The sequence below is a fragment of the Panicum virgatum genome, chromosome 7K (genome assembly GCF_016808335.1).
Source record: "Panicum virgatum strain AP13 chromosome 7K, P.virgatum_v5, whole genome shotgun sequence".
Taxonomy (NCBI): Eukaryota; Viridiplantae; Streptophyta; class Magnoliopsida; order Poales; family Poaceae; genus Panicum; species Panicum virgatum.
The window spans coordinates 48,317,174-48,339,785 of record NC_053142.1 but is presented as its reverse complement, the minus strand read 5'-3'; the positions used below and the strand labels follow the sequence as shown (position 1 = coordinate 48,339,785).

At 45.9% G+C, this 22,612-nt stretch overlaps 1 protein-coding gene across 2 annotated transcripts; it reads left to right on the top strand.

Moving 5' to 3' along the window:
- The first annotated feature begins 5,749 nt into the window (after window positions 1-5,749).
- On the top strand, window positions 5,750-22,457 carry LOC120641874 (helicase-like transcription factor CHR28). 2 transcript variants are annotated; one of them, XM_039918185.1, is made up of 10 exons: window positions 5,750-6,264; window positions 6,390-6,461; window positions 6,546-6,620; window positions 6,712-6,728; window positions 11,002-11,046; window positions 18,637-18,767; window positions 20,543-20,752; window positions 20,878-21,396; window positions 21,490-21,699; window positions 22,099-22,457. In XM_039918185.1, exons 3-10 carry the CDS (start codon window positions 6,613-6,615, stop codon window positions 22,204-22,206), a joined length of 1,248 nt encoding a protein of 415 aa, XP_039774119.1. In that variant the 5' UTR covers window positions 5,750-6,264; window positions 6,390-6,461; window positions 6,546-6,612; the 3' UTR covers window positions 22,207-22,457. The 2 variants fall into 2 exon arrangements, with proteins under 2 accessions (XP_039774119.1, XP_039774118.1); XM_039918184.1 differs by lacking the exons at window positions 5,750-6,264; window positions 6,390-6,461; window positions 6,546-6,620; window positions 6,712-6,728; window positions 11,002-11,046 and adding an exon at window positions 11,295-12,405.
- Window positions 22,458-22,612: the final 155 nt, after the last annotated feature.

Below are 22,612 nucleotides of genomic sequence, written 5' to 3'. Positions count from 1 at the left end.
GATACATCTTGGTACTGCTCGGGTGAATAGAAAATTTGGAAAGATGTGCCTCGTCGAGAATTTGCTTCCGAAGATCATGATTTTTCGGAACAACTAAACGACTTTCAAACCATAGGACTCCGTGATGGTCCTGACGAAAGCACTTATACTTCCTTTCTCCTTGAGAGAGTTTTTGTTTAATGATCCCAACACCTTTATCATGTAATTGGGCCATAATGATTTGATCATGAAGAGTTGGTTCAACTGAGATGTGATTTAATGTACCTTAGGGAATTGTTTCCAACTGGAGCTTCCTCATCTCATTACAGAGGGTTTCTGAATAGGATTCCACGGATAGGCAATGGCAATGAGCTTTGCGACTTAATGCATCTGCTACAACATTAGCCTTGCCTGGGTGATAGTGCACCTCAAGATCATAATCCTTGATTAATTCTAGCCACCGTCTTTGTCTCATATTCAGGTCAGCTTGAGTGAAAATATATTTGAGACTTTTGTGATCGGTGTAGATATTGCAATGAGCACCCATAAGATAATGCATCCATATCTTTAGAGCGTGAATGACAGCTGCTAATTCAAGGTCGTGAGTAGGATAATTCTGCTCATGGGGTCGAAGAGCTCGTGACGCATAAGCAATAACTCTATTGTCTTGCATGAGCACACAACCAAGACCAGTACCCGACGCGTCACAATACACGTCAAAGGACTTGGTGTTATCAGGTTGAGCTAAGACAGGTGCTGTAGTCAACTGCTCCCTTAGGGTGTGGAAAGCCTTTTCACATTTTTCATCCCACACAAACTTTACTCCTTTCTTCAATAGTTCAGTCATTGGCTTAGCAATTCTGGAGAAATCCGGAATGAACCGGCGATAATATCCGGCTAAACCAAGAAAACTGCGAATTTGATGAACGGAAGTAGGAGGTTTCCAGTCCATCACTTCTTGCACTTTGCTAGGATCCACGGCTATGCCTTCGCTGGAAATAGTGTGGCTCAAGAATTTCACTCTATCTAGCCAGAATTCACATTTGGAAAATTTAGCATAGAGCTGATGGTCCCAAAGACGTTGGAGAACAATGCGCAGGTGCTTAGCATGGTCTTCCTCATTCTTGGAATAAATAAGGATGTCATCAATGAAAACCACGACGAACTTGTCGAGCTCAGGCATGAATACCGAGTTCATGAGATACATGAAGTAGGCAGGTGCATTTGTGAGACCAAAAGACATGACTAAATATTCATATAGTCCATATCGCGTGGAGAATGCGGTTTTAGGAATATCACATGGACGAATCTTGATCTGATGATAGCCGGAGCGAAGATCAATCTTTGAGAAAATTCTAGCTCCAGCCAGTTGATCGAAGAGAACATCAATGCGGGGAAGGGGATATTTGTTTTTGATTGTCACCGCATTGAGAGGTCGGTAGTCCACACACAACCTCAAACTCTCATCCCTTTTCTTTACAAAGAGGGCTGGACAACCCCAAGGTGATGCACTGGGGCGAATGAAGCCTTTGTCCAGAAGCTCTTGAAGTTGGATTTTTAACTCGGCCAACTCCTTGGGTGGCATTCTATATGGCCTCTTTGAGATAGGGGCAGTGCCTGGCTGTAGTTCAATAACAAACTCAATCTCTCTATCTGGTGGCATTCCTGGTAAGTCATCCGGGAACACATCGGTGTACTCGCATACCACCGGAATTTCTTCTATGTTGGATGTGCTCATGGCAAATGCACAAGAATTGACACACTCTCGGAAGGGTAAATAGAGAGTAGTGGCTCCATATTTTGGCGAATTTAATTCAACCGCTCTGGCGGGAATATCTATTATAACCCCATGCTGAGTCATCCAATTCATCCCCAAGATGATATCTATACCCTCAAGTGGTAGGAGTATAAGGTCGGTGTTGATGATTAGGCTACCCAACTTGATTGGCACAAGTCGTATTATTTGATTCGAAGCAATTTTACCCCCTGGGGTTGATATCATGTATGACCCTTTCGTGTGAATAAAATCCAAACCCACTTTTGCACCAAATTTTGCACCAATGAAACTATGCGATGCACCAGAATCAAATAATATAACTGCAGGCTTGTTATGGATAGAAAATGTACCCGTCATCACTGGTGCGCCCTCAGGGAGTTCTGCAAGAGTGGTGAAATTGATATGCCCTTGCTTGACCTGAACAGTTTGCCTTCTGCCCTTGTTCTTGTTGTTTTGATTAAAGCCTTGGCCCTGATTTTGTCGCTTGGGTTGTGGGCACTCACGGGCGAAATGAGTTGAACTCCCACAATTAAAGCAATGATTTCCCTCACTTGGACGGGCTGGCGGTGGAGCAGTTGGCCTTGGGCCAGTTAACTGAGGAACAGGGAAACGTACAACGCTCTGCTGCAGTGGAGGCCTGATAACCCAACGCCCTGGCTGAGGGGCTTTCTGAGGAATCTGGGGTGCAACATTCTGCACTACGCGATACCTCTGTGGCTGCGCACTAGAGGGTCCAGCTGGTGCTTTCCTCTTTTTCTCAGCACGGTGAGCCATGATACAGTCTTCTTGAGTGAGTGCGAGATTAACCAGCTCGTTGTATGTGTCTACCCTAATGGGGTTTAGTCGTTCCTTGAGCTTGGTGTTTAAGCCTCTACGAAAACGATCACGCTTCTTAACATCTGTGTCAGCATGATAGCCCGCGTACTGACAGAGATTGTTGAAAGCTTGGGCATATTGGAGAACTGTACGTGTCCCTTGAGTAAGAGCCAGGAACTCATTTAGCTTCCTGTCCATGAGTCCTTCTGGAATATGGTGACCCTTGAATGCAGCCTTGAATTCATCCCAAGTGGCAACGTGATCAGCTGGGAGCATGCCAAGGTAGTTATCCCACCAAAGACGTGCCGAACCGCGAAGCTGTTGCGCGGCAAAGCGAGCCTTGTTTTGCTCTGAGCATGGTGCCAGAAGTAGTGAAAACTTGGACTCAATTGTGCGAATCCAAGCATCCGCATCCAGTGGCTCTTCTGTCTTGTTGAACAGAGGGGGCTGAGTTGCCAAGAATTCCGGGTAACCAGCGGCTTGAGGTTGATGAACATTGGGTCCACCCCGCTGCTGTTGCTGTTGTTGCTGTCCCTGGACGAGTTGACGGAGTAACTCGATTTGGGCGGCCAGATATTCCGCAAAGTTGGGTGGCGGTGGTGGCGGTCGCTGCGAACTGCTACCATTCGCGTCCCCGAAACTCTCAGGGTTGCCACGTGTCGCTCCCACCATCTGGAATGACAGTTTCTCTCATTAGTAGGGTGACATATGACTTCACCAAGTACAGAAGGGTAAGCGCGGAAAAGTAGTACTGGAACGAGTATAATATTAACAGGGACAACAACGCTGTTCGTTACAAGAAAATTCATAACTTGCACTCTGTTCATCGAAATGCGCCCAAATTTTTACAGCAGATAGATAATTTATCATACTACAACTTTGGTATTCAACTCCAAAGCTAAATCGACAGTTAAGGTGGGCGAAAAATGCAATTTCTGCCGCTCTGTCCAGTCTGCTTTTCAGCAGGCCGAGGTGCAATGTTCGGGCCATAACTTTTGGCACACAGGTCTAAAAATGCTGAAATTTGGTGAGAACTTAGATCATGCAATTCATAACAACTTTGGTATTCAACACACATCCCAGAAATGTAAGGAAACATGGATAAAAATTTAGACAAGTTTCTGCAGCGATAGACTCCACTGCAATTAAACCATTACAACCATCCATCAAGTTCTTAGCCAAAGCCTAAGCGATTAAGGTACTTTTACATATGAGTGGTACTCTTTTACAAAAGCGAGGTACTCAACTCTTAGTTAGCCTATTACATCACCATCCAAAGTTAGGCTACCCTATAGAGGAGTATGCGCGAAAGACTACTTAAGACATCATCTAAAAGTCGTCCAGATTGTTGACTGAAGACTCGCTCCTCACTGGAGAGTGAGCTCCCGGAAGTGGTGGCAGGGGCACTCCAGACGTAGTGTCAAGTCCTAAGATACCCTGAACCTCCTGGGGCTCCTCCTCCATGGCCTCGGGCTGGGCCTGCTGAGCCTCCAACATCTCAATGTGATCAAATGCAGCATTTAGCTAAACCTGTTGGGCGGTGAACTGCTGCTCCAGAAGTGCAAAGTCAGCATCCCTGTTGTCCAAGAGAACATCACGCTCCTCAATGAGACCCTCCAGCTGGCCAACATGGGCATCAAGATCCCTGATCTGCTCATTCTTAGCAATCACTATCTCATGGCTGGTCCGTGCAGAAGCAATGATCTGGGACATGGCCTTGGCCTGTAAGGTCTGCAAGCGGTAGAGTGCATTCATGCACTTCACTGACATAGAGATAGTCTCTGCAGCTCTGTTCTGCTGAAGGTACCCAGTGTGTCCGACCCAACTAAGCCAGTTAGGGTCATTGGGCTGCTCTGCTGGGAAGAGGCCAATAGGAGCTAGGGTGACAGCTGCATAATTCTTTTCACAAAACTTGTTGAGTGCTGTCATGGCTGCAACTTCCCAAGTGGCAACCAGACGGTGTTCAACTACCTCCAGCTCCAAGGAAGCCCAGTGAGTGGGGAAAGGGTGGGGAGCATGAGTCATTCGCACATGACAGCGCGCGACTCCCATCTCAAGGAACTCCTCGCCCACATAGCGCGGGGGACTGGGATATCCGGCATCGCGCATCACTTCCCAAAGAATGGAGGGAAAACCCTGCCAGTGTGTGCACTCGGAGTGTACACGCCCATCCTCATCAAACACCAGGAGAGCAGGGGCAGCCATCTGTACAAATAGATATGCACAAGTGAGTGATGGATAAAACAGATTTTTGGGTAGTGTACGAAAACGAGTACAACTGAAAGCACAGAGCTCTAAAATTTTTCAAAATTTACAGGAACATTCCTAAGGTTCTTAGGCACAACTTTGCTAGTCAACTCAAGAGCTAGATTAGAGCCTAAGAAGGTCTTATCCTTATAGTTTTGCTTTACTGTCAGCCCGAAATTTTCAGGGACCAGAGAGCCAGTAAACTTAGTGCTGAGGACAAATTACTAAGCATAAAATTACCAAATTTTTACAGAAGCTTGGTAAGTAAATTTGGCACAAGTTTTGTGTTGAACACTTCTGCAGAAAACATCTCTAGGAAGGCCTAAAAATTCGTGCAACCCAAGTGCTCAAAGCTGACAGAAAAACTGGGTGTCAAAGTTTCTAATGTGCCCCAAAGTATACAAGTCGAAAAATTCCCAAATTTAAACAGAAGCTAGTAGACAAGTTTTGGAGCAAAATTATCCACTGGAGCTTCTACTGATAAAGTCTTCTACCATGCCAAATAATTTCATCTTCCAGGATATAGTAGAAATGACAGATTTCTAGATAGACCTTAATTGAGAGAAGATAAACCGTGCTCACGTGCAAACCTTAACCTTGCCGACTAATCCACATCTATTTTCAGTGGCTTTCAATTATATGAGTGTGATGCATGCACGACCTAATCGTCCTCCCAAGGGAAACAATTGCCAAAAAGTTTTGGGCTTACGGGGTTAGCACCGGTGGCATGGCACAATTTACGTCTCTCCCTAGATATATCTTTCTAGCCGAGTTCTAACCGTGCTTAACTTTACGTAATTGCGGTTAGTGTACCTGCAGAAAATTGACAGATATATTCATTGAACCTTTCATGCCAGCACACATGAAAGCGTCCCCATACATTACCGCTTACTATAGAAGCGGCATCCATGCGTCCAACACTGCATGCATTCATGTTTACGTTCCTAGCGGTTCATCCACTCGCCGAGCATCTACTGTTGACAGCTTTCTTGTGAATCAAATATATGACAAGGCCTACTTGGATCATATGCATGTTTGCAGGCACTATGGAAATCATCGACTTAAGTTCAGATGGTGAAGCAATTGTTGACTTGTGTTCAGATGGTGAGGACGACAGCTGCACCAATATGTGCTCATCAAATAGCGAAGACGATCACGATCACCATGATTTCCGCAATCGTTTTCGCCAGCAGCCTCTCCATTCTCTCAGCACAACTTCTGATGACACAAGTAGCGACGAAGATGAACCGGTTATGTTGGATGGAGACGGCTTTTTAAGTACTCATCAGGGTCCATCCTATTACAAAACAAGCAAGGACTTCCCTCGTCAGCCAATGCCATCCATGACTTCTGTTATTGATTTTGAAGCCGATAGTATCCCAAAAACCCCTAAAAAGTGTTATTTTACTGCTGATGAGAAAGCCGTATATGAAGAAGCCTTGCAGGTATGCATGTATGATTGACTGACATAATGTCACCTTAATCAAATAGGCACCTAATTTCGTGCTACTTCAGTTTTGTTATACTTGGTATATATTAACCAAATTATTTTCTCCTGAACTGTATGCAGCATATTGGTCAGGAAAAAGGGGAAGAAGATCTGCCTGAAGGTGTTCTGTCAGTTTCACTCCTTAAGCATTAGGTACCTTTTTTATAATAATTGCAGTGTTGTAATTATTTAGCTTACTTCGGGGCCCTATTCATTTGTATGCTCTGTGTTTCACAGAAAATAGCATTAGCTTGGATGGTCTCCAGGGAGAATAGTACACATTGCTCTGGTGGAATTCTGGCAGATGATCAGGTTATTTCTTATTTCCTACCTTATTCCAATACATTTCAGTCTTTTTTTACCAGGTTCCTTTGTTATAGGCAGATAGTTTCATGTGATGCAGGGTCTTGGGAAGACAATGTGGCAGTACCACCCTAATTAATCCGGCTCAAGTGCGCTAACCATCATCTTAAAGATAATCCCGGCTAACACGCACTTCAAACGGAGCAATTCGGCAGTGCTGTCGGGTAAAGTCCCGAAGAATCCACCTGAGCGTCGATCGAACCCAAAGCTTACATGCAACCCACACGAAGGTGAGTCCAGAGAGTACAACATTTCGCAGATACATTACATGACAGAGTCTTAACTTAATTATTACAAACCGGTTTCGAAATCTCCGAAAGGTCATAGAAGTTCGAAAAGAAAGTAGTTCAGAGTTCCCTGCAGCGGAAATAAAACGAGTTCTAAATGACGATACATGATGTCATGATGAAGCCCGTACGTGACATCACTCGGCATTGTCATCGTTGGCCGGAGTCGTATCCCACTCCACCGACCAACTAGGAGGCAGAGTACACGGCCAAGTCAAACTAGCAATCATGTCCTCAAAAGTACTACCTGAAACAAAATGGAGCCACAAGCAAGGCTGAGTATACTAATACTCAGCAAGGCTTACCCGACTAGGATATAACTAGCCCTCTAACTAGACATGCAAGGCTTTTGGCTTGAGGGGTTATCTTTGCAGACAAGCAATAAAGAGTGAGTCCTTACTTTCCGATTTTAGCTTTCAGGTTCTAGTTTGATTAACCATTCTACATTAGCATCTATCCTAGAGCATACATGGTGAAAACAATTATTTTTCATCATTCAATCATATTTCTCATCGTCATTGTTCCACTTCTTACTCTATGTAGCAAAAGGGTTAAGCAGTCTCAATATCCGTGAGAGACGGACGATTCGAATCGAATTTGTTAACCTGGCCAGGCAGACCTAAACACACGCATGGGGAATGCAATCACCCACGCGACTTTTCCCCTTTTTCCCCGGGCATGAAACAGGCCCACCGCCCTAGGGTGCCCTGCACCCGTGCGTGACCAAAGACCAGACAGTGGGGAGTATGTTCCACGGCCGGTTCCATCAGGTACTTAAGCTTACCGAATACCATATTCTCGGCATGTGGTTAGTACGTTCAAACGCTTAACCACCACTACCACACACCGTGGCCTTATCTATTTTCACTAAACAGACGGGGTATCACAAGTACAACAACCCTGCCCGTAAACCTTATATTGCAGTGTGTAGTAAGCATTCAACTCCTATGAGCTCGCGAGTGACAGGAAATCACTCGACTTCTACCGAACCATTAGCATAGCCAACTAGCGACCTACACATACTAGTGTTCAAGCATAGGTACCTAGGATCATGCAACTAAGGTTCCAAACAATTCCTGCAACTTAAATGCACAAATAAATAGGAATATAAATAGTTGCATAAATTTAAAATAGGTAGGACATGCTCCGGGGCTTGCCTTCCTGAGCGGAGCTAGCCTTGGGCTCTTCTGAACTCTGGTTCAGGTCTTCAGTGACTTCAGTTAGATTAACTTGAGCTTCACGCTGCTCACTCTCGGACTCCGGCACCAACTCGTACGTACCGTCAGGGAGAGTAGTCGAATCTATATGAAATGCATAAGCGTGAGTTATTTTAGTGATACGATTTAATCGATTCTTCACTAAAGAGTTGTACTCCAACGCAACTCAAGATGATTGCAATATATATTGCTACAACATTTTGGGCAATCATTTAGAGTAATGACCATTAACTGACTTCACAAAGTTACTAGGGTGGATTTTACCTATTATCCCTATGCAGCAAAAGAAATGATTTTTCTCATTTATTACTAGGTTAAGCATGTCCTTATCATAAATAAAGTTAAACAGAGATTCTGGGTTTGAAAATTTTATGCAAGGTACACCTCTGAGAAACATGCCTACTGTGAAATTTTCAGCCCATTTCATGCAGCCTATTAACCATGAAAAATAAAACAAACAGCTACTGCTAGAAACAAAAATGAATATTATAGGCCAAACTATACAAGTAATGGTAACGAAATTTTAAATGAGTGTTGTATACCTAAAGATGAGCCTGCCATAAATTTTTCACAATTAAACAAGCATTGTACAGGGCATGAAAAATAGAGCAATGTATAGCTGCATGGATCAAAACTAATTTCTACAGACTGTTCTAGCAAGTTACAGAGCCTCATCTTTTACCAGCACGGTTATATACTCAAGATTAACCTCTAGAAAAATTATTAGAATTTTTCATGTACAGAAACTATTTTCAATGATTTAATGTAGCTATCCTCACAAAAAATCATTTGGTCCAGATTGTCTTAACTCAAAATTCTCAAACTTTTTCTGTAGACTCTTGGAACTAAAATACAAGTACTGTAAAAGTTTGAACCCATGAAACATAACATAACAACTTGGATAAATAAAACTATCCCTCCTAGGCATACATCAAGAGTTAAATAAAATGATAGCTAGGCATGTAAACTGTCCACGAAATTTTTACACAAGATTATACATCTAACATGTAACCCACTGACCAAAAATGGCTAACAACTCATGCTTGTAACTTGAGATCTAATATAAAGTACATTTTCCTTATATTTTAAATGAAGTAAAAACTATTGAGCAAAAGAAAAAGTGTATGTAACAAAAGTTGTAGATCTAGCCACAAGGAACTCAGAACAGTTGAGTTTACATTTTTCCGATTTTTCTACGAATTTATATAGATTTTGCAAGTTCGCTGTTTTGAAAACAAAAGAAAACCAAAACCGACTCTCGCATATATGCCCTTGGGAGGTTTTGGGGAATTGCAAATAGGTCCCTGCCGGAGTTAACAGGGGAGGGGCGGACCTTGGGGGCCGAAATCCGGCGAGGTCACTCGCCGGCGGCGAAGGGGAAGTGGGGGATTAGAACCAGGGGTTCAAGATGAACACGTAGGTGGTCTCGGTGTGCGCTGGGGCGGGCCGTGGCGCACCGGCCACGGTGAGCAGGGGCAGGCGGCGGGCGGCTGTGGCGGCGGCGGCGCTCCGGCGAGGGAGGGGCGGCAAGGTCCGGCCGGGGAGGTTCACTGGGACATGTGGAAGCGGATGGAGCCTTTCTATTGGGGAGGGAGCGGCCGGAGCATAGGCCTCCGCGGAGGGGCGGCGGCCATGGCGCGTCGAGCGGCGACGGCCGCGTTCTGTGCCGAGGAGGGGCGCCGGGCAGCAATGGGGGGTTCGTTGAGCTGCCGGGGAAGGTGTGGAAGCTAGCTAGAGCGTGTGCGCAGGTGGAGGAGGGCCGGGAGCAGGGGCTCCACGGTGAGGTGTTTGCGGCGGCAAGGGCGGCCGCGGCCGGTTTCTGGGCAGGGCGCAGGGGAGCGCTCGGCTCTGGGCACGGCTTGGGGCAACGTGGGAGGAAAGGAGAGGGGGCAGGGATGGGTGCGCCTGTGAAATGGGATGGGGAGAGCAGCAGGGGCGGGCGCAGGGAGAAGAGACGCCGACGACCGTGCGCGTGGTCGTGCGGCAACGGCAGAGGCGGACGGCCGCGTGGCGTGCGCGAGCAGGACCGTGGCAGCAGCGCGGGGCGGTCGCTGAGGCGAGCGGTGGCGTGTGCGCGCGCGGCATTGATGGCCGGCCGCGGTCAGCGGCTCAGGCAGCGGCATGGCCGGGCTCGTTGGGTGCCACGGCGGCGTCGCGGCGCGTCGTCGAGCTCCTGTCATTTGCGGCGTGCTCGTCGTCTGAGCGGAATGCGGCAGGCTCGACGGGACGGGGGAGAGGGAGGTCAGCGGCGGGCGTGTGGGCATGGTGCTCATGGCCGGGCAGCGAGCGGCAGGGCAGCGGTGCAGCGAGCGCACGCGGGGCGCGCTCGAGTGCCTGCGCTCAGGGCAGGGGAAGGTCAGCGAGGGAGAGAGAGAGAAAGGGAGTGGAGAGAGAAAAGAAATTTCAACGGTTTGACTTGGTCCAAACTGAAGATTTTCAAATGAAACTTGAAAAATTTTGAACACGAAAGTTGTTTAAAATTAAATTTCCTACAACTTTCCTTTCAGGCAAAACTTCATTTGAGCGATGATTTGGAAGTTTAAAATTTGAATTCAAGTTTAATGATCCCGCTTGTTTTTCGGGGTTTACTCCAAATTTCACGTTGTAACTTGAAAAACTTTGAACACGAAAGTTGTTTACCTTGTCAAACTCTACAACTTTCGTGTTGGGCGAAAGTTCATTTGAGCAAAGGTGCGAGAGTTGACTTTTTGGTGTATTTAAACTGAATTTCGGCTTTTACGCGATCACCAAAACAGGGTTTACTGTGTCATTTGATGTTAATGGCATGTTTAAACAGTGCTAAACACCGGAGGTGTTACAGACAATATCTACGATTGCCCTTATACAGAAGGAGAGGCTTCAACAATCTAGGTTCATGACTAACGATTCAGAATGTGATAAATCTGATGATGACTGTTGGATATTGAGGTGGCCCTAATACCCACTAAGTTGAGGATCTACCCCTATGACACACCAACTCACTCCAGAGTCGGTCAGCTTCTAGTTACTTAGTGTACCAGGTCCTTTTGATGGCAGAGCCGCCTTTTGCTTCCGGGAGGCAGAGCCTACCAACAGATGAAGCTGGCTTCCGGGTGACAGAGCCAACCTTCGATGGATCACAACTTATACACTAAGTACTTAGGCTTAACCGGGAGACTAACACTTATAAAGACACTTACTTTATTGGAGCAACAAAGTTACAAAGGAACACACACCTTTAAGTGGCTAGCCTAGCACTCACCCTTCTAGCCCTACCACAACTCATCTACCTTGTTCATGGATGGATGCCATGGCAAGGAGGAGGGCTCTATTTATAGGTCAAGGGGAACCATGGTATTAGGACAAGTGTCCCCCTTCTAGAGAATTCCAAAAATATTCTAACATTTTCAAAATTTTACTTATTACTAATTTTAGAGTACTCCATGGAAAATATCTCATTCTTGCTTAGTGGAGAATGTTCTAGAGGGTTGCCTTGCATTCCTTTCAATAATGACGATGACGAAGCAGAGCTTGTTGTGGACAAGGACTTGAGGGCCCATGCTATCCAGTCAAGGGTTGTTAAAGGTCAACCCAAGAAGAAGACCAGAGTGAGCTCCAGTGCATCAACCTTGAGGCCGACGTCCAGACCAGCTGCAGGCACATTGGTGGTGTGCCCTGCTAGCGTTCTTAAGCAGTGGGCTAGTGAGTTGTCTGCGAAGGTTGCCCATCGCGCAGAATTGTCTGTTCTGGTTTATCATGGAGGTTCAAGGACTAGAGATCCAACTGAGCTGGCAGAATTTGATGTTGTTGTCACTACATACGCAATTGTATCCCTTGAAGTGCCAAAAGAAATCACTGGTAGTGTGAGTAATAAGAGGAAACTTGAGAAAAATGCAGCAGCCAAGGCAAAGAAGAAAAAGAAACCTAAGAATTCAGAAGGTGGCCCACTTTCGATGGTACGATGGTTCAGAGTTGTGCTAGATGAAGCTCACACAATAAAAAGACATCAGACTCAAATGGCTAAAGCCTGTTGTGGATTGAGCGCAGAAAGGAGATGGTGCTTATCTGGAACACCTATCCAGAATAGCCTTGATGATCTATACAGCTATTTCCGCTTCCTGAAATATGAGCCTTACTCTAATTTTAGTTCATTCCGCTCTATGATTAAAAACCCAGTTTCTAGAAATGCAACTTATGGCTATAAGAAGCTTCAAACTGTCTTGAGGATAGTTCTTCTGCGGCGCATAAAAGGTCAGTTAAAATATTTTGAATTCATATACCTTTCTGCAATTTTTACCTATACATAGGCTACACTGATAAACCTGCCCAGTGCATCATTCTACCTATAGCACTTACTATTTCCCAAATAATCTGGAATTACTCATAACTAATAAATTCTGTGTGAAGTATATAGATGTAGGAAGGATAGAATTGGTGTAATGGATGGATTAATTGCATTGAGGCCTCGGCCGGCCCGAGATACATATGGCAGTTTACGATACGTATATCTACAACTACCAAATATACTCTAATACTCCCCCGCAGTCACAGCGGGAGCACTGCAAACGGTGAGACTAGAGAAGAAGCCGAAAGCAGTAGCCAACGGACTAACATCCCCCCGCAGTCATAACGTCCGTGTGGTGCGGATGCTGCTACTGGAGAGAAAACCGGCGAGTTACTCATGCGGATGGTAGCCCTTTGTGCCGATGTCGAGATAGCCGAGCTGAAGGAGCCATGGTCGAAGATGTCGTGCGTAGAGTAGCCGTGGTCGCCGTAGAGCTGTCGAAGTTGCCGAAGATGAGGTAGTTGCACATGAAGCCGCGGGCGCACGAGGAGGCGCCATGGTGGTGGCGTAATGGAGAAGATGCCAGAGACGAAAATGGCGACGCGTCGAGGTAGTCGTAGAGGGAGCGATGCCGAAGTCGATGCAGTCGGCCATCGAGCGACACATGCCAGAGTTTGCCAGGCTCGGGAACGCATCGGGGACGATGGGCACACACCGGTGTTGCCAATACCGGACGTGCAAGGGAGGATGCACAACCAGACGCCGTCGCCGGGGGACCAGCAGAGAAGGCCTCCATGGCGGTCGCAGCCGCAGAAGAAGGCGAGGTAGAAGATGCCAACGCCTGTTGTTGCTGGAGTAGACGAAGTAGTCGGGGACGAGATGGCGACGCTGGCGACGTGGTTGTGCTAGATGAAGCGAGAAGGGGAATCCAGACTTTCCAGCACAAGGCCGAATGATCTGGATGGCGCGGCGGCGGCACTCGAAAGAGACGGCGAAGAACTCGTACAACTTGACGAAGACCATTGTGGCAGAACCGCCTAAATTATCCCGGCCCAAGTGCGTAAACCATCACCATAAAGGCAACATTAGCTTAAACGCACTTCAAACGGAACAATTTTTGGTCTATCGGGTAACGTCCCGATACAACCACCGATTCACGGATCGAACAAGCATACCCCGCACGAAGGCGAGTTCAGAGATATTACAACCACAATTTTACAACTCAGGCATAATAACGATTACAAACCAGTTAAAAACATTATTACAAAGCCAACTTAAATCAAACAGTTATACAAGTTATGATTATAAGTTCAGAGTCTAAACAGCGGAAGATGAAACACGATGACTACAACACGTCGCAAAAGTATACCAAGCTAGCCCAAGCATGGTATCACTCGTCATAGTCATTGCCGGCCGAAGACGTATCCCATTCTACGGACCAGCCAGGAGGCAATGAGCAAGGATAGGTTAAGCTAGCGATCTGATCCTCAAAACTCATACCTGAAAAAGAGTTTCAACAGCAAGGCTGAGTATTCTAATACTCAGCAAGACTTAACCGACAACGGGTATAAGCAGCCCACTTTAACTAGACTATGCAAGGCTTTGTGAGGCTCTGGTTTTCCTTTTTGCTGAAAAGCAATAAAGAGTATGTCCTTACTTTCAAGTTTTAGCTTCAAGATTCTAGTTGATTAACCATTCTATGTAAGCATCTACTATCCAATCATGGTGGAACTTCTAAGCAAACACCAAGATTAATAAGAATATTGTTGCTCTTATTACTCTGTGTGGCAGATCAATTAAGCAGTCTCATTTCATCGTGAGAGGCGGACGATTCTGAATCGAAATTCAACCTTGCAAGGACAACCTAGCACACACGTCTGGAACACCGTCGGGTCATTCCCAAACAACCGTTGACCTTTCTTTCCGGCTTGTGGATAGTGTCACTCTCCCCGACTACAGGGCTCCAAGGCCGAACCTTGTCCCTTGAAGTCGTAGTGTTGCACAACATAATAATAAAACCTATCCCTACTGAGAGAGTGAAAGGTATATCCACTCCCCGGTCCAATCGGCTACTAGGCTTGCCGCGTACCATATTTACGGCATGTGGCTAGTACTTTCAAAAACTTAACCGGCACTACCACACACCGCGACCTTAGCAAGTTCATCAACACAGACGGGGTCTCACATAAGGTCATGATATCGAACAAAACCCCGTCCGTCGTCCTTATATTGATAACAGAAAGTAAACAGGCAATTCCTATAAAGCTCGCGAGTGACAGGCAATCACTCGACTTTTACCGGCCCTATAAGCTTAGCAATTATTCGAACTCAGGTCTAGTGTTCAGTACATAGGTTCCTAGGATCGTGCATCTAGGGTTTCAATTCAACTCCTATGAACTGTAAATGCACAAGTAAAATAATACAGTAAATGATATTAATTTGAAGTATAGGTTATGTCCGGGGCTTGCCTTCTCGGTAGTTGCTAACTATTTCAGCGCTAGGCTCTTCCGAACTTTGGTTCGGGGCTTCAGTTAGTTCCGCAGTGTTTACTTGAGCTTCGAGATCACCTCCGTCAGACTCCGGAATCAACTCGTACGTCCCGTCCGACAAAGTAGTCGTATCTATATGTAATGCAAGAACAATATTATAAACACACATGGGCAATCGTTTATAGAGTAGTTAAATAACAAATTTAACTACACAAGGCATCATGATCAACAGCACAAAAGAAGTTAACTAACTTCATAAAATGAGGGGTGGTGATTTCCTATATAATTTAGTCATGGTTTGTAAATAAATCAACAACTCATAGTACAAATAGTAATAAATTCTACCAAAATTACCCTAAACAGAACATGAACAAAGTAATCTACCCTGTAAAAATCATGCCAAAAAATTTAACCATGTAATCACAATAAATCATTTATGCAGGCAACACCTAATACAAGCTTGAATTATACCGATCAAACTAAAGCAGATCAGAAGCTCAAAATTTAACATGAGATCTACACAGGTATGATCTAGCTACTGTGAATTTTTCATGATTTTATCTACACAGAATTAATTCTGAGAAAATAAACAAAACAGACATCAGTTTAGCAAGATTCAATTTTTAACTCCTGTTCTATCCATGAACTGAAGCTCAAACTTCCTGGACAAGCTAAGCTACTCAAAAAGAACATGCCGAAATAAAATCCTGATTTATTACTAACAGAAACTATTTACCATAAATAAAGTCTACTAAACAAGGATTAAATCAAAGAAATAGATACACAAGAGAACTGATCATGAAATTTTTATAGAAAAGCTAGTGTAACATGAGTAAACTACCACAAAAATTTCAGAGCAAGACCAGCTTTCAAGCATTAGATAATAAAAAGACTAAACATCTAGCATTTATTTACCTAGTGACACAAAACCATTTATACAGCAAAAACTTGCAACTAAAGCCTAACATATTATGGTTCTACTGCATAGAGCTCTTCAATAGTATTCCAAAACATCAATATTTTCTATTTTATGAATTTTCTATGAATTGATCTAGAATTTCAAAGTTCACAGCAAACTAATACAAACAAGTCCTTATAGCACTATTTCCCTGAGTCACTGACATCGCAGACAACCCCCTGGGGTTTTTCAAATTCAAACCCGAGGTCCTCGGGTCGGGTCAGAGGGGGAGCACGGGTTTGACCGGCGATTTCCCGGCGAGGGGCTCACCGGCGGCGAGGGTGGAGGGGTGCGTGAGCCTCACGGGTTCAAGGCGCACCTCTGGGTGCTTGGAATCGAGGCTAGGGCGGTCGGAGGTGGGGTGTCGACGGCGAGCGGCGGCTTGCGGGCTCGGAGCACGGCGGCGGGGTAGCTCCGGTGAGGTTTGGGCGAGGGGAAGTGACCTGGGAGCTACGCTAGGACGAGGCGGCGCTAATGGTGGGGGCTGTAGGGGTGGAGCGGGCCTGCAGTGGCGGCTCCGCGGCGGGGTGAGCTCGCCGGCGTACCAGCGGGGCGGCGGCGGTGTTCTGCGGCGTGGTAGCGAGGATAGAGCAAAAGGATGCACAAAATCGAGTCCTGGGATATGTGTAGTGCTCGGGCGCTCGCTAGAAGAGGGCGGCGTGCTCTGCAGCGGCCGTTCCACGGCGGCGTCGCGGTGGCGGCCGACGGGGTGGTTCTGGAAGCGGCGGGGCGCGTGGCAAGGGAAGAAGAGGGCCAGCGCGAGGCAACAGGAGGGGGAGGAGGTCGTCCGCGACGCGTGGGGGCCAGCGCACGACGGAGTAATGGCCGGAATGGCCGGGAAGGCATCGGCGGCGGCGCTGTCGGTGGCGTCGGCGGCGAGAACAGAGCAGGGAGGTGGGAGATGGTCATAAGGGTCGATTTGTAATTACCAAAAATTCCAGGGACCTCTCTGTAAACAAGCAATGACTTTTAAACTAAAGCTCAAATGAAAAAGTGCCCAACATGAAAGTTGTTCAACTTTTCAAGATCTACAACTTTGATGTTGTGCAAAAATTTATTTGACCAAAGATTCAAGAGCTAAAATTAAAATCATTGAAGAGATTTTGAATTCTAGGAAATTTGTCTTTTTCAAAGCAAATTCACTTCAACTCTAGACTCAAAAGCAAAAATGGCTGCCATGCAATAAATGCACCGAATTTTGCAAAAACACCCTCCACTAAAGCTATAATTGCTCAACCTATTCCACACAACTGCAGAAAGTACCTTGCATAAAATCATAATTACACATATAACCTTTCATAATTACAAAAAGATCCTTTTTAAGTAATTCAAGCACATGATGCATAGCAAACCTACACAATTACTGTGCAGACACCCGGGGTGTTACAACCATGCGCAGGGCGCGCAGCGACGAGTCGACGATGAGGTCAGGGACGTGGTCGACGGCGGTGAGGAAGCAACAGCGGAGAAGACCACGGGGTGATGCTACTGCTGCCTGAAGAGGTGACGCAGCGACAGCCCTCCGTGCTCGGTGAAGGGCGCGCTTGACGAGGACGGACGTCACGGGAGCCGGGTGGGACCGATGCCGAGGAGACGGAGAAGAGGGGACCCAGCACGGCTCGCGGCGCGGGGCGGCGGATCCCGCCATGGAGGAGCGCTGGAGAGGTGGGACGAAGCAGCACCGCCGATGTAGATGAGCCCGTGGGGTCACGCGAGGATGGCGCAGATTGGCCAGCCGCCACCATGGCGGCTTGCTGTCGGGGTCGACTTGGCCCGGGTTACCACCACGGCAGCGCGGGTTGAGACGACGCCCAGCGTTCTCCACGGCGAGCGCGGAGAGGGCGATGAGGTCTTCCCGCGGCGGCGGATCTCGACGAGGTCCGACGCGACGAGGAGGATGAAGCAGGGGAGGCCACCGGTACGCATCCAAGGTGAGTTCCATCACGATTCGCTGATGCTTGATGATGACGACGGCGGATCAGGTCGATCTGCCACAACACCTAGAAGATCGACAGACCTTCGATCTGCTGTGGAGAGGGTGGAGGGCGCTGCCCCGGGCGGAGGTCATGGGCAACCTCCCCGGGGGCGCGCTAGGGTTAGGTGAGGGCGGCGCGCTCGAGGGGCGTCGTGGGAACAAGGCAGCCGTGGCGTGAGAGGAGGAGCGCCGGCAGCGCGAGTAGCGGAAAACTAGGGTTTGAGGCCTAGGGTTAGAACCCAAACTCCTGATACCATGTAGGAAGGATAGAATTGGTGTAATGGATGGATTGATTGTATTGAGGCCTCGGCCGGTATATATAAGAATACAAGACTTGGGGGGCAAGGCTCCCCGAGATACATATGGCAGTTTACGATACGTATATCTACAACTACCCAATATACTCTAATAATAGATTTGTTACATATACGGATGTATTATGTACTGGACTAGGGATCATATAGATTATATAGTTGATAACATGAATTAAACTTTTCTGTTCTGAAGATGCATATAGGCCTTCTGCCATTTACAACAATCATGGGCATTGATGTAGCATATAAAATTTTCTTATTTATTTTTATAGAATAATACTTGGCACATCTCGATTTCATTTCTATTTTGTGTGTGTCCAGTTCTTTGTTTTTTTCGAAGGAAATCCATCATGTTTTCACCCTATGTTTTTAGAGGTTTTCAGCATATTTGGCTGTTATTTGATTATTTTCTGGTTATGATATTTTTTTCATTGATCTAATTTTTAACTCTTTCCATACAGAAATGCTACTTGATGGAGAGCCAATCATAAACATACCACCAAAGACAAATCAGTTGAGCAAAATAGATTTCACCAAGGAGGAGCGAGCTTTCTATTTATATCTTGAAGAAAGCTCTCGTCAAAAGTTAAAGGTAGTTTCCAGTTTACATTCTCAGTTTTCTTTATTTTGTATTCTTTCAGCAAGTAGACAGTACTGTAACGAACATGGCACCATTTATGCCATTTCGAGTGATTTTGGTGATCGAATGACAACACAACAATTGGACTAATATGATTGTTAAGATTATCATTCTCAGGCTTTTAGGTTCAAGTGATGACAAAGAGAGAGAAGATAGGCGTAGCAAGACCCGAAGGGCTGCCCCTACGCTCTTCGGTTAGGAGCACCGGAAGAACCGACGCCAGGGGCACCGGTGCATCCGACGCTTGTCGGAAGAACCGACGCTACGATGTTTGGTGCAGGAAGAAATCGAAGCCAAGTCAGCCTATAGGCACCGGTTGAACCGACGGTCCAAGAAAAGGCATCGGTGCTTTGGCCGGACTGTGTACCAGAGACGATGTCAAGTACCCAGGAGAAGATCCTTCAGCACCGGTTCAACCGATGGTGCATCGGTGCATACCATCGGTGCAATGACGTCAGCTGTCAGAAGAAGATCCTTCAGCACCGGTTGAACCGGTGAGGCATCGGTGCATTGCATCGGTTCAACCGGTGGTCACTGTAGCAGCAGTCAGAAGTTCAACGGCTACTTCGTGGCTTAGAGTGACCGGATGAACCGACGCTACCCCGCCAAGAGGCATCGGTTCTTCCGGTGGTACGCAGATTTTCAGCTGACCGTTGGAGCAACGGCTACAAGACTTGGTGGCCTATATATACGCCTCACCCCGGCCATTTGAAGTTTGCTGGAGTTGCTGGACATCCCACACACACCCAAGAACATCTCCAAGCCATACAAAAGCATCAAGATCATATCCTTAGCCCTTAGCACACTTTGAGAGTGTTGTGTAAAGGATTAGCTCTTAGTGAGTGAGATTGCAAGGCCTTAAGCCTTTGTGCTGTGGTTCTTTAGCGAACCAAAACAAGAGCTTGGTGCGCCGGCACCTTGGAGCGTGAAGCTCGCCGGCAACGTCATCGACCCTCCGACTTGGTGTGGAGCGGCGACGACACCTTTGTGCGGGGGACGTGGAGACCCCCATCCTTTGTGGAGAAGCTCCTTAGTGGAACCCAGGGCCAAGGTGACCGTGATTGTGTTCACGAAAGAGACTTGGTGGCCGAGTAGCAATACTCTTAGTGAGTGCTACAACAACGTGGATGTAGGTGTGCCTTTGTGGCTAACCGAACCACGGGATAAACACCCGCGTCAAGAGTTTGCTATCTCCTATCCCGCTCTTTAAGCTTCCGCATTTCTTTCTAGTAATTTGTATGCCTTTACTTTCATAGAATAGTTTCTTGATATGAAAGGCTATAGGTTGCTAAACTCTTTTGGGATAGGGGTTTTACACTAGAACAACCTAGTTGCACATATTGATAGCATGTTTTAGTTTAAGTTTTGTGCAAACTAGTTGGAGCCATAGGTCTAAGTTTTTATTAGTGCCTAATTCACCCCCTCCCCCTCTTAGGCTAGAGCACCCGATCACTTTCAAGTACCTTTCCCCATCCCCCTGTTGTCTTACATGATAAATATTTCAGTCCAATAAGGTTACGTCAGAATAGCAGTCCACATGATAAGTTTTGATGAACATGGGCTAGTTGTCCACATAACTTTATGAAAGTTAGGTTTAAGGGGTCACATTTTAGTTAATACTGATTCTACGTGTTCAGTTTACATTTCTGTTTCCAAAGTAAGTTTCAATTGCACAAAAAATTCAGTGTGCAATATCTGAATGCTTATATGTTGAGTTCATTTTACAGGGACGCTATAAAAAGTACATTCAGAAAAACTATGTGCGCATCCTGGCCTTGCTGTCTCAACTTCGGCAGGCTTGTAACCACCCTTTCCTTTTGAAGGGGAAAAAATCATTTGACCACTCTCTCGGATTGGCTAAGCAACTTCCTGTGGAAATAGCAGCAAATGTGCTTGAAAATATGGAAAGAAATGCTGCGAATTGTACCATGTGCAGTGTAAGGGAACAATTCACTCAGTGTTCGTACATGCAAATTTTGTCTTCTTGCAATAACTGGTAGCTCACTTATTCTCGGTATTAAATTTATTTTGCGACGTGCCAATATTTCCTTTCTTTCTGTAGAAGAAGCCACCAACGAAAGCTGTTGTAGCAACATGTGGTCATGTTTTCTGCTGTGATTGTGTATATGATAATCTAATAAACAATGAGAAGGTTAAAGAGAAGGTCTGCCCCGCTTCTCCACACTGTGGAAAGGAATTAAGTCCCGAATCTCTTTTATTAGCTTACGCTTTGAAGTTCGTTCTCCGGCCTCAGTTGGAGTCAGATGCAACAACGAGTTGCTCCACATCTGAGGACCAACCATTCTCAATCTGTGAAAGTAGTTACACCTCCTCGAAGATCCAGGCCACCATCGACATAATCAAGTCGGTCATCAACACAAGGAATGATCATGATGCAACGGGATCAATTCCAAGTGACATAGCTCCCTCTAAGGCCATAGTCTTCACCCAGTGGTCTCGCATGCTGGACTTGCTGGAGCATTCACTGAGCAGCAACCATATTGAGTTCAGGAGGTTGGACGGGTCGATGCCTCTGAACGTAAGAGAAAGAGCAGTGAAAGAATTTAACACTGACCCAGAGGTTCGTTTCTTTTGTTCTACATTTTATTTTAATTTCCACTCTACGTTATTTACCTGTAGACATTTCAGAAAGTAATCAGTTTTCATTCTTCAGGTGAGAGTGATCATTATGTCACTGAAGGCTGGGAATCTTGGCCTGAACATGGTAGCTGCTTGCCATGTGATCATGCTTGATCCTTGGTGGAACCCCTCAGCTGAGGATCAGGCAGTTGACAGGGCACATAGGATCGGGCAGACCCGTCCTGTTAGTGTCTCCCGTTTGACCATCAAAGACACGGTGGAGGACCGCATTTTATCTCTTCAGGTAATAATATTTGTCACCGATGCACTTACATTTTGGGGTCTTGATTTCTTCCCCTAGTTAGATGGTATGAATTTTGTTAATCATGTGAGTTTAGAGAGAATTCGGATCTCAGTTCCATTTAGCTTCCTACTACTCCTTCCTCAATTCATCTTTATCTGTGTTTTACAATGCGGTGGTTAATCACAGCAAACTTTGAACAAATTAAAATGTTTAACAGGACCAAACTTCAGTGTATGAAACTGCACCACCAGTTTTTTTTTCAGTAAATAAAAAGTAATTGGCTAAGTTTTAATAAGAAATATAAAACAGAGGATAACAGTGGGGCAGTGATCAATCCATTTAGTGCAGATATACAGTTTTTCAAACTAATGATAAAATGTGCATGCTTTGTTTTGCCAGGAGGGAAAAAAGAAGATGGTCCAATCTGCACTGGGCGAGGACGAATCCGGTGGCAGCGCTGCAGCTCAGCTCACCGTGGAGGATCTCAAATACATCTTCAAGATATGACGACACCATGTAAAAAAGAAATTGCAAGGATCCTTCCTTTCCTAGGGCTGATGATCAATATTTATCGCCACGATAAATATGCAGCCATTCAAGCTAGCTATAGGTCACTTCCTTAACTGATGAAGAAAGCATGTACATGAAAGAAGAAAACACTTGCTTGGCTAGTGATATGGACCTTTAGGCTGTGCAGGTTTAAGCACGCCATCCCCTCATCAAATGCCATCATGATAATCTTAGTACCACAGATGTTATTCTAGACTCTTTTTTTTTTTGATGAGATGTTATGCTAGACTTATTTGGCTGTGTTGTGGAGTTTTGGTCTCTAAGCTGCCAAGATGAAGCATCAACCATAGCAGCAGCAGCTCTGATGGGCCAGTTTTGGGTACTCGTTGGGCCATCTGGGCTG

Bases quoted from the DNA above. Each gene is read 5' to 3' on its own strand.
- LOC120641874 (XM_039918184.1), top strand. From the start codon at position 11,598: ATGGAAAATATCTCATTCTTGCTTAGTGGAGAATGTTCTAGAGGGTTG. The intron at 12,406-18,636 runs GTCAGTTAAAAT...CTTTCCATACAG, and splicing joins TCTTCTGCGGCGCATAAAAG to AAATGCTACTTGATGGAGAG. The intron at 21,700-22,098 runs GTAATAATATTT...TTGTTTTGCCAG, and splicing joins ACCGCATTTTATCTCTTCAG to GAGGGAAAAAAGAAGATGGT.